Here is a 12,339-nt window from a genome sequence, read left to right as displayed (position 1 = left end):
ATACCATTTGGGAAGGTGGTGGGACCGAGTGCTTCATAGCCCGTTTCAGATGAGCTTCAACGTCAGACTCACTGCGGTTTTCAATCAGGCTCAAATGATCCATAATCTGACCACAAAAATGAACACGGTCACATTACTGACCAACAATAGTCACAGACTGAGCCAAATATCAAATACGACACACACACACACACACAGCAGATTCACACTGGATTACACACACACCCACACACAGCAGATTCACACTGGATTACACACACACCCACACACAGCAGATTCATACTGGATTACACACACACACACACACACACACACACACACACACACACACACACACACACACACGATTCATACTGGATTACACACACACACACACGATTAAAATCACTCCACAATCATTACCATCAGACTGTAAAAACGATGGCAAATTACCAAACTTTTACAAAATAATAAATAAAAAAAAGAAATCTCCTAGATAAAATCACCAAAAATGATAGAACTCAAGTAAAACTAATCCTGTTCCAACAGGGCTCAAGTCTCCATTTGGTTACTTGTAACAGCACTTGCTGCACTACTTTCCGTACCTTTGGCCCTACGAGCCTGTAGAGCGTGTGCAGCAGGGTTCTGACCGTGCGGTGGGCCATGTCATTCGGCTTCTGCTTCAGCATCTCTTTAGGGAAGAGCTTCATGAAGTTGTGAATGTCCAGAAGAATTCGGTCCAGATAGAGCGCCTCGACCTTCTCCGGAAGAAGCTTGATCATACGCCAGTGACACTGAAGGGATAGTCACCAACAACAAAAGAGATTAATATTAATGCATCAGCAAGTCTAGAACAGGCGCATGCATAGCAGGAACACAGAGCGGCCAGCACTTACCTTCATGACCATTTCAGAGAACTCCGGTGAGCAGGCGGTGGAGTTATAGGCCTCTTGTAAGAGCATCAGCAAGGCGCTGGGGTTCAGAGACGGGGAAAGAACATTTGACTACACAATCCAGCGACTGCATTAATATCAGGGATGGCTGTCATTTTTAAACGAAGTCTCTCCATGTTAACTAAATGAGCACATCATGTCCCACTTCATGGCAGAAGATCTAACAGCTGTTAGACACCAAGTAACACCAAGTGAACGTTAACAAATAAACCAAACTATTTTAAACGCACTAACAGGTTAACCTTCTATAAAGAGCTACACTGCACTACACACTCAAAGCTTCTTTACTACAGAGAATTGCTCTATAAAAGAACCATGAACACTCAAAGAACCCTTTGCATGATTAAAACCTTCTGTGCATCAGGAAAGTGTTCTTCAGACGGATGGAGAATGTGTTGTACATGGTTCTACACAGAACCTGGCTCTCTACAACACCCTAAAGGGTTCTTCAGTTATTACCACGTCAAAGTCGCAAGAGAAAAAACCCTTAGAGTGCTATTCATAATGCTTTCCCAAAAAGGCTCTATACAGAACCATCTAAAGCACCTTCTTACATTCTCCATCAATCGAAGGATTCCCTTCATGAGGCACAGAACCCTTTAATCATGCAAAGGGTTCTTTGAGTGTTCATCGTTCTGCATGTAACTTTTTTACACTAAAGACCACTTGAAGAACCTTGAAGGAGTGAAGTATCCAGAATGTTTGTATCACCTGAGTGTGTTGGTGGGATCTGCAGTCTTGAACAGAGCGGAAAGCACGACATGAACAGAGCGGATGAGCTGAGACTGCCCTGAGCTCTGCTGGTGCCGAGGGTCTAAGATTAGAGTCAGAAGTGCATGGACCAGATCCTTCAGCACACCTGGAGAGGTCTCCTGAGCCAGCTTACCTGCTAAGACCAGCTACACACACACACACACACACACACACACACACACACACACACACACACACGTTTACTTAAATCACAGGATACACTTGCTTATGCCGTTTGACAGTCACATTTACATGCAGCTGAACTGGAATATAATATATGTCCATGTAAACATCTCAATCAGAATAGACTAGACCAACTGAGGCCATCTGGAATACGACTTCCACCCAACTGAAGGAGGTGGGTGAACCGGAAAAGTAGTTAAACGGAAGAATAACATCCGTGTTAACGCCTGTATCTGATGTCGTCTCCATATTTGTTCACATGATGGAAAAAGCTGATAAAACGTTCAAAGTGCTGGGAGCAGAAACTGAAGACCAACTGAAAACAGTGGCGTCCTCTCAGCTGCTCACCCCTCTCTGACCGGACTCGCGTGATGCTCGTGGTCATGATAACGTCTAAACCAAGGCCCAGTCCCATTTCACCCCTTGCCCCTACCACTCAGACCTATCCCTCCGTTTTACATTCAAATCTAGAGGTAGGGTAAAGTGTTAGGGCAGCATTAAGGTCCTTTTCTTCATTACAAGCATATTGGAGAATTGGGGCGGGTGATAAATAACTGCCCCCCCTCTTTGAAGGCGCATGATCCCCTAAACGTAACTAAAGCCCAGCAGTGAGGAGCTGAACTCTCCCCTCCTCTGCTGTCCCTGCAGACGGGCAGGGTCGCCTACAGAGCAGCGCTGGTAGCTGTTAATGAAGTGATGCTCTTTTATTAGAGGGTCTCATTTCAGAGGGAAGAGCTCAACCACTGCCCTGTAGCTCAGTTCCAAGTGGCAAAGTGACCCTCGAAAATAAGGGGTAGGGGTAAATATAAACTGGGTTTTGGCCCAAGTGGTCCACTATGCATGCACCTAATGGAATTAATTACTTGTGTGCATGTCAGAGATTTTCAGACTGTAGATTAGAGTGAGCATATAAACACATTAAGCTAGAACCAATCGGATTGGACTAAGGCGCAGACAAAGTTCAGGCTCCAAGATGTTTTGTACTTCTGATAAGATAACAGCAGATCAGCCTTCTAGTAGTTTGCCTTAAAACTATTTCTTTAACACACTGCCTTGATTCGCTTCTGTGGTCAGCGCTGGTCAGATGGCCCCTGTGCATGTCGTCAGGAGTCTGAGTGAAGGTCCCAACACTGCAGGATCCCCCACCAAACAGGTTCGCCTCATCACTCCAGCTACACAGAGCGTGCTCTGCCAGAAAAAGCTAAACTTATCCACTTAGACGAAGACTGCAGCGTCGCCCTCACCGAGTTTAGGGAGTCGATGACTGAGCTGTACAGTTTCTCTACTTGCTGCTGTCTGTCCGTTCTCTCGTCCACCATGCGCCTGCTGGCCAGCAGGCGGAGCTGCATGAGTGTAGCAACGATGAACTCGTCCACGTGACCACACATCAGCTTCCACTGGCTCTCCTGATGCAAAATCTGTACTATCTGAGCACAGAAGAGAGAAACGGACAGCATGACGCTTAAAGTTAAACCTCTGTTACTAAAGCTGCTCAACACACATTCTTCAAGCGTAATATCATATTTAATCGTGTGTAAACGTCTTGATTTTACAGAGCTTTGAATTTAGTTACACTTTCAAATTAGATTTTAACAATACGTAATATTTTCAGAACACTTACATAAAACAATAAAAAAAATAACGTTTTTGGTCCAAAGCAAAATTCCTGCAAGTAATGTTTACACGCCAATTGGTCTCAAACACGACCAGGAGGCAAAAATAAATAAATAAATTAATTAATTAATAAATAATCAATCAGAGTCTGTATCCCTTGCACACGACTCTAGTGTGTCTCCAACTGTTGACTCGGGGTAAGACATCATGTAACTCCACCTTTAAAGAACACTGACAATGTGTGTTTCATCAGAAGGGGAGCAAAACTACCCCCTAAAACTACCCCCCCCCCCCCTTTTAATTACATAAAGCACTGCTCATCCTGTTTTGTGTCCCCTTGTTTTCAACTTTATAAAATCTCAGAAAAACTAAATATCGTGCATCATGAACGTGTTCAAGCACCATTTTTGCCATATAGCCCAGCCTCAGTTCAGTGTATTGGTAAAAATTACTCCTGAGTCAAAATCAAATTACTGTGAAATGAGACGTTTATTTAAAATCACTAAGAATGAATCAAAATGAGTGGAAAAAACTAAATCTACAGCACTAAAGGAGGCGCACAGTCCCTACCTTCGTTAAGCCCTGAATGCTGGTTTTGGCGTCTGAGCTGGCAACCTGAGAGATGATGAGATTGATGTTGGAGACGGACTCTTCATGGCTGCTGCCGCCAGAGATCGACGGCAACCTACAGAATAACAGTAATTAAATTAAAATAAATAAAAGTCCCGCATTCAAAGCTGAAGGTCCCAGTATCTGCCCACAGAATCAGATTTAAGGGTTAAAATGACTTCCAAGCACCTGAACTTGAACTCCAGCACGTCGAGCGGTGAGGGGTCAGCCGCCTCCACCACCAGCAGGTCAGGCATGATCGTCTCCGGCAGATCCACAATGAAATTTGGGTCTAGCTGGAACTCGCGGGGCACAGCAGAGCTCTGCTGCTGCTCCACTGCATTCTGACTGCGGATTTCACTGAGAGAGAGAGAGAGAGAGAGAGAGAGAGAGAGAGAGAGAGAGAGAGAGAGAGAGAGAGAGAGAGAGAGAGAGAGAGAGAGAGAGAGAGAGAGAGAGAGAGAGAGAGAGAGAGAGAGAGAGAGAGAGAGATAAATAAATGAGCAAAAAAAAAAAAAAAAAGACTGGAAAAACTGTCAATCACGAATTCAGTGCAGCGTTTGATAGCAGCCGTGTAGCTCCAGCACTAAAACTAAAGCAGCAGACACGTCCTAGCTGATAACATTCGGAGGCAAAGTGGACCAAACGGTGGCTTTGACAGCAGGTGAGCGCGTGTACCTCAGTTTGAGCGGAGCCTGGTCTGAACTAGGTTTCCTCAGAGCGCTGGCGTTAGCCGACACGGCCACTTTCTCCTCCGGAGGTTTGCTGGCAGGGGCGGCCGCAGCGGAGGGCTTCTTCGCAGAGCGCTTAATCCTCTCCTCCAGCATGCTCATGTCTTTATCAGACAGCTTCAGGGAACAGAGGAGGACTTTAAAGCAATGATTTTTTTTTCCATGCAAGCCAAGCAGAGCTGCATGGAGTGAGCTGGTCAACCTTACAGCGTTCTCACGATTTCACACCATAAACACAGTACAAGCGTTTAATATACAGAGCCATATAATAAATTAGTCATCAGGGCCAGATTCACAAGAGCTTTAAGAAAAAGTCTGAAGGTTCTCAAGACAAACACTAAGAAGTTAATAAGAATGTTAATTTGAGAACTGCACTTAAGATCTTCGGAGAATCTTTGAGAACTTAATATTTTTAGAGATTCTCTCTGATGTAGGCTACGGTGCATTTTATAGCTCATCATAAACATGACAGCAGTTAATGCAAATTCAAAATGTGTCTTATTAGGTTCATCTTCTCAGAGGAGCAAAATGGGGGGGGGCAACAAAAACAATAAAAACCTCACATTAAAATCATCTGTTTAAAAAATGTTTTAGCAAAACAAGAACTAGAGGTGATGGTGGAAGCAACATCCATCCCTCCAACCGCTTATCCAAGTCCGGGTCGCGGTGGCAGCAGCTTTCCCCCGCCACCTCCTCCAGCTCTTCCGGAGGGATACCGAGGCGTTCCCAAGACAGTCGAGAGATATAATCCCTCCAACGTGTCCTGGGTCTTCCCCGGGGTCTCCTCCCCGTCGGACATGTCTGGAACACCTCCCTAGGGAGGGCGTCCAGAGGCCATCCTTACCAGATGCCTGAACCACATCAACTGGCTTCTCTCAGCGTGGAGGAGCAGCGGCTCTACTCCGAGCCTCTCCCGAATCGCCGAGCTTCTCACCCTGTCTCTAAGGGAGAGTCCGGCGACCCTGCGGAGAAAAGCTCATTTCGGCTGCTTGTATCCACGATCTCGTTCTTTCGGTCATGACCCAAAGCTGGGTGGAAGCAACACCCCACAGGAAACCCTCCTCAGAAAACACGATAATTGTTGGGTGGTGGCAAAAAGCGAAAGACGAGGTTGGCATCAGAGTTTGACTCATTTAGATTAGGGGTCTTTAAAATAAGGTAGAGAAAATATCCTCAAGAAAAGGTCTGGAACCTCAATGTCCATCCTATGGTCAACAACTGAATGTCGAATCACAGAATTGTACTTTATTTGAAATTTCAACAACATTTATTGCCAGTTTGCTCTTCTTAGAGCTCAAGTGAAATAACTTCCCTCTAACTCTTCGTTTTTCACCCTGTCCCTGCCCTCTGTGCGAGTCACTCACTCGAGTCTCGGAGCTCATCGTAATGCACGTTTGATTGACCGAGTGGCGCCACGTGTGATATTTACAGCACATGATTGGTCTGCGAGTGTCCTGGGGCACCATAAAGGCTAATAAAGTTACACCAATTAAAATAAGACCACTCCGTCAAAAAGAAAACGCTCTATAGTTTAATCGGTTATAGGTCCAAGTCCACATAGGAGACCCTGACCGCGGTCCACCCATCAGTGACCTCTGACTTAGATGCTCACCTCATCAACTCTGACAGCCTGAAACGAGGGAGTCTGTCATAAGATTAACACATTTATGTTAAGATTAAATCGAAGAACAAGGGATATTCTTGAAAATATTAAGAATAACAGGTTTGTAAATTTCTCTCAAGAACGAAGGGAAGAAAACACATTTAATCTCTAAATAAATGTGGGACATTTTCCATCCCTGAGAAGAGGAGAGGAAAGAGCGTGATCGAGGCAACACACCTGGCCAATGAGCTTGTAAACCTGCTCTCCGCAGACGTTATAAGCCGCCACCACAGTGTTTAGAGCGGCGTTGCGTACGGCCGTGTCACGGTCCCCGATATGAACAGCGATCTCTCTCAAAGCCTTCGTTGCCGTCTGCTGGAAGACAGACATTCCACACAAGCCCACGAGACAGCCCAGCTCCTCCAGACACTCTGCAGGATCCCAGAATGAGAATTAGTTAAAGCATAAATAAAATTGTGCATCTGGTAAATTAGAAGGTTTTAATCCTCAACGTTGGCAGGGCTTTTAAAAAAAGGCAGTTAAGGATAAAAATAAAAATAAAAAAAATAAAACAATTCAAGATCAAAAGCAGAAGAGTTGAGCCGTGCGCCTTGTTACATACAGACATCGAGACGTCGTCTAGCCGTTTGCTCAACAGCACAAACCACAACAGTTTAGGGTCTGAGAAAAACGTTGAAACACTGATTTACTGGATTTATGTGCTAACAGACATCCTGACGAGGGCATTTTAGGAGACGTTAGTCCAATTTAGCTCACCAGCTCTCTGTTTGGAGTTTTTGGACTTGGTGCCGTCCATAAGGAATGGGAAAACTCGGCTGGCGGGATAAACCCTCCGCAACAGGCTGATAATGCTGCGCACATCTTTACGCACAACATCCTTCGGCTCGCCCACCTGCAGAGACAGAGAGACAGAGAGACAGAGAGACAGAGAGACAGAGAGACAGAGAGACAGAGAGACAGAGAGACAGAGAGCTCAAATAATTATTTCAATATATTTGAAAACAGATAAACAGCTTCAGGATGTTGGGAGATGAAGATAAAGTGCGAGTGTCCCACTCGGGGACAGTGAGCGACGGCCACACCACAATCCTTCACTCACTGTTCTATATGCATGTTTTTTTTTCTACCCTGCGTCTTAATTACATAAAATGTGTGATAATTGGCTTCTCGTTATGTACAGACACATCAAATAGGCTTTGTTTTATTACTGTATACACTTATTATTAATTGACAATACTTCCTTAATTACACTCATCAATCCTGGTTTTTTACTCATTTATTTTTCCCGAAATTAATTATTTCTATATTTAAATAAGCAAACCTGGACACGGTTCAGCAGCAGGGTGACCTGCAGGTACAGCAGTGACCTGACGTTACGCACGACATTTGGACCGAACAGCAAGAGCATTTTTAAAGCAGGTAAAATCTGATTTAGTCCACTTTTGGCAAACAAGTCTGAATTAATCAGATATGCGAGTCTCCTGGCTGTACAAGCTGGAGCTTTGCTCACTGATCTGCAGATCTCACTCACCAAATCGCTGATCCAACCCACAGAACAAGCGACTTCCTCCACATGTTCAATGATTTTTCTCCGTCCGCTTCACTTCCTTCTTTAAGCGCAGTGTACAGGCTAAACGGTGCCAATGGCTGGTACAGCCAAGCAGCTTGATAGTCAGTACTGTAAACACTAACTTGACTGCTCAGCAGGGGTTTATGGGAAATGTGAGTTTATGGGAAATGTAGTTTTTTTTGGCCAACTGCATTAGAATATGATAAATTACTAGGGCTCGCATCATTGAGTGTAGGAAATTATTCGGAAACGCGCCGAAACAGGTTCGTAGTACAAAGTTCAACTGTTTCGCTTAAATACATTTAAATAAATCCTGAAAATGAACAACTTCTGTTCTGACACCACAGTCGTGTGCATTCAGACAGATATTCAGCACAAATTCAGATCAGAAATTCATGTGGAAGGGGACAAAACGGAAAAAAGATTTGTGAAATTAACGTAGGGACGTAATGGGACTTTTAAAATAAATAAATAAATAAAGTAACGGACAGAATAATAACACCCTGGAAACGCTGGATGAGCTACTGAGCCAAGAGGTACAGTGTCGGATGCTGAGGAGGGCTCATCAACCTGGCCTCTTCATTCACAGAGATGTGCCAAGTTATCAGAGAAACAGCCAGGTCCAGACAAACCATGCACTGGAGTTAAAGTCGAGACCCCCAAGGTAAAATATTCCTCCAGTAAAAGTAGAATTTCCTCCCTTTAGACCTCCACTTGAGTAAAAGTACTAAAGTATTTCCCTTCAAATGTACTTAAGTATAAAGTAAAAGTACTAAAAGAGTAATTCTGGCTCTGATGTCCTGTTATCATTTTTATAACCAGACTGGCTTCATGAACTCATTTCAGGTGAAAGTCCTCCAGCGTCTCTCTTGGTAAACCAGTCTTTTAATAGAACGTCATTAATTAGTGACGCTGACGTCTATTAAAATGATCAGAAGCACAAAACACTGAAGGTAAACAGTTTCCATCAGGGAGAACCGAGTGGCTCTGAAATCACTTTTTACACACAAGCAAAGTTTCAGTTTCAGATTTATTTACAACTTAGTTCCAAGTTTAAGTTGAATAAAAACTGGCTTTAAACTCAGGATCACAGATGAGCTCCTTTACTATGTTGATCTGTAGGCGTCTGTTCATAAACATAAACCAGCCCAAACTCATTTACTATAAAATGAAATGGTGTTTGTAGAAATTCAGAAAAAAGCCGCGTCAGTCTCGACTGCATATGTGGACATATTTCTATATTGAGCTCTATTTACACAAAGTTAGGTTAGTTCATCATTTATGTTGAACAGACTCTCCCAAAGTTTTACGCTGCTGCGCTGACGTTGAACCGCGTGCTGCACTGGGTCGATATGACCAACAGGTCAAAACCAGCTCTAAACAAAGTGACCGCTGGGCCCTGATTGGTGCTCTGGCTTTGCGCTTCTTTCGTTTTGACATGTGACGTTTTTATACACACAGAAACCAAAAGGAACGACAGATTTCTCAAAATGTAGGAGGAAAAAGTCGGATATTAGACTCTGAAATGTAGTGGAGTGAAAGGAAAAAGTCCCCAGAACGGAGAAACTTCAGTACAGATACACCAAAAATACTAAAGTACAGAAACTCATTACATTTACTCAGATACTCAGTTACTGTCCACTACTGGTTGCTAGCCTAGTTAGAGACTCTCCACATAACCTCAGTCTTCTCAACGTCACGAGTGACATTTCCAATTCCGATTTAAGACGCTTTCATACGTGGTACTAAAATCACGCATCTGATCTGCGACAACGCAACTGTCTGAACAGCCAGATCAGAATTCATGCGTTTGGCCTCGTTTTCCTGATGGAACGTAATGAATCCCTGAACAGTGATGACCGTATGCAAATCCTGGAACCTGAACCTGTTCAGAGTGGCTACATGAGCAGGTCTAACACGGAGATGTGTTCAGCCTCGCCTGAGGCTGTGTAAACAGCATCTCACCACTGACTCACCTTCAGGATCAGGTAGGGGATGAAGGAAGTGGCCTCGTGCTCAGTGAGGTGATAATCCTGATTACTGAGGGCGACGAAGAGGAGCTTCAGGTACTCCAGAGCCTTCATCAGGACGCTGGTGTTGGTGTCAAAGAAGCGCAAAGTAAACCACTTCAGGATCAGGTCCAGACAGCTGACCGTGGCCTCGGCTTCGGCCTCGATATGCTAAACGAGGGAGAGGGAAATAAACACGTTCAATAAAGTCGGGAAAATTTGGTACAGCACCGTTTTTCAAACTACCCTTAGTTGCGGAGTAGACCCATAAAAATCGAAGAGCCTCAAAAGGTATTTCATCAAACCCAAAATCGAACCCAGGCCCTCCTTGCCGGGAGGCGACAGCGCTACCCACCACGCCACCCTATGGCCGTAAACGGTAATTCTAGTTCTTCTAATTCTAAAACCACTGCAGTACCTTTGAAGGTACACTTCCATTGTTTGTACCTTGATGAATGAATCATGTACCTGCACAGTGTGTGTGTTTCTAACAGTGTAGTAAACAGGAATGACCGGTCAGTACTGCTTTCAGAACGCAACACCAGAGGTGAGCATGGAAATCACACAGTTGCTTCTCTAAACGCCGATGAATGTCGCTTCACGTCTCTCGCACGAGCTTTAATCTCGTCTGGCGCTGCTGGAGTTTAACCAGCCAACCAGCTAGTCTTCATGCTGGGCTAAAGCCAGTGGCTGACCCTGAGAACATGCCCTTTCCTTCCTCTCCCCCCCCCCCCCCCCCCCCATTAACTCAGTACAGTCTGAGGTCGCTCCTCTGACAGTAAACTGGACTAACTGACCTCAGGCTGCAGCCACTACTCGAGTGGTGAGGGAACCAGCTTGTACCTCCCATATTTGCATTTCCACTCTGGTAGAACATCAACACCAACACCTTAAGAAGAATTTCATCTCCCATCTTTCCACTAGCCATGCAGCTCCAATTATATTTATGGTTTTCCCAAACAAAGTCAATTTACTCAAAACAGGCTAATAAATAAACTAAGAAAAATGCATAAATAAAAATAAGATTTAAAAGGCAGATTTCTGTGGTCAGTGCTGGTCAGATGGCCCCTGTAAATGTCGTCAGGAGTCTGAGTGAAAGTCCCAACACTGCAGGATCCCCCACCAAACAGGATCGCCTCATCACCCCAGCAATTAATCAGAAAGTGGGCCGGGAAAAAAAAGGAAGTGTGTAGAGTGGGCAACATGACGGGAATTTATCACTATAAAGATGACTCAATATATGGTGTATATATATAATCCGCACTTCATTACAAACGATTCACTACAGCTTGAGCAGAACTGGGCTTTTTAAGTGGATTTAGCTCAGAGCAGTCCATTAAAAAACACAATATACCGTGAAAATGTCCAAGTATTCTGATATTTTCCCAATGCTGCCAACCCCTAATCGTGTACCGAACACTTAAAGCTGACCAGTGCTGTTAGTCTGATATACAGTGGTGCACTTAATGTATTGCTGATGCTTTCACTGGATAACGGCAAAGGAACATTTGGGTGAACTTCACACTCAATCTACACCCTGAAGAGACAAATGGACAAAATCCAGGTAACTATTCAACTGTGCCATGACTTAGTCCATCTTTACAGACAACACTCACCTCCATCATGGTGCTGATGGCTTTGATGTGTCTCTGGAAGTCGGAGTGGAAGAGGTCCTCCATCAGCCATTTAGCCACACACTGAGCCATCTGAGCCTTCAGCTGATCAACAAACTCCTCCCGAGGGGTAATAAAGTTCCACTTCAGCACCTGCCAAACCCACAGAGTTACGAGACAAATAAGATTAAGTGACCCTTATTACACCTCTGCATTTAACCCATCCATGAAGTGAAACACCACATACACACTAGTGAGCACACACACTAGGGGGCAGTGAGCACACTTGCCCAGAGTGGTGGGCAGCCCTATCCACGGCACCCAGGGAGCAGTTGGGGGTTAGGTGTCTTGCTCAAGGACACCTCAGTCATGTGCTGTCGGCTCTGGGGATCAAACCGGTGACCTTCTGGTCACAAGGCCGGTTCCCTGACCTCCAGCCCACGACTGCCCCCCCACCAAATACAACACCAACTACTTAATGATGCAGACGGTGAGGAGTTGCCGTTTAGCAGAGTGTAAACAGCCATTCAGAGTGGTTTGGTGTGAAATGCTCCATTCTAGACCAACACAGAGGCACAAATGTTCTCAGTGGTGGCGACGGGAATCAGACATTTGAGGAAAATGATGCTTTTAAAAATCCCCCCTTAAACTTTTCAGATTGACCAGTTTTACCATTAACATTCCATATAGAACTCGCCACC

At 44.6% G+C, this 12,339-nt stretch overlaps 1 protein-coding gene and 1 non-coding gene across 3 annotated transcripts in view; both read right to left on the bottom strand.

Annotated features, from left to right (window-relative positions):
• The window catches only part of LOC108442162 (cytoskeleton-associated protein 5-A-like), a 32,658-nt gene that overhangs the window by 1,677 nt on the left and 18,642 nt on the right, over positions 1-12,339 (bottom strand). For both annotated transcript variants that reach the window (XM_017722063.1, XM_017722065.1), the window contains 12 exons: positions 11,642-11,791; positions 9,993-10,196; positions 7,203-7,338; positions 6,663-6,856; positions 4,770-4,939; positions 4,281-4,451; positions 4,053-4,167; positions 3,113-3,295; positions 1,644-1,831; positions 876-951; positions 585-773; positions 5-106 (listed from right to left, as the gene is read on the bottom strand). In XM_017722063.1, coding sequence (XP_017577552.1) covers positions 5-106; positions 585-773; positions 876-951; positions 1,644-1,831; positions 3,113-3,295; positions 4,053-4,167; positions 4,281-4,451; positions 4,770-4,939; positions 6,663-6,856; positions 7,203-7,338; positions 9,993-10,196; positions 11,642-11,791 — 1,878 coding nt within the window. The remainder of the gene's footprint in view (positions 1-4; positions 107-584; positions 774-875; positions 952-1,643; positions 1,832-3,112; positions 3,296-4,052; positions 4,168-4,280; positions 4,452-4,769; positions 4,940-6,662; positions 6,857-7,202; positions 7,339-9,992; positions 10,197-11,641; positions 11,792-12,339) is intronic.
• On the bottom strand, positions 2,944-3,042 carry LOC119265317. Its single transcript, XR_005131586.1, has one exon. It is a non-coding gene; the product is annotated as a small nucleolar RNA SNORD67 (small nucleolar RNA).

This window comes from Pygocentrus nattereri, chromosome 15 (assembly GCF_015220715.1).
Source record: "Pygocentrus nattereri isolate fPygNat1 chromosome 15, fPygNat1.pri, whole genome shotgun sequence".
In the NCBI taxonomy this organism is placed as follows: Eukaryota; Metazoa; Chordata; class Actinopteri; order Characiformes; family Serrasalmidae; genus Pygocentrus; species Pygocentrus nattereri.
The sequence above is the reverse complement of the archived record's forward strand: the minus strand, read 5'-3'. Positions and strand labels throughout refer to the sequence as shown.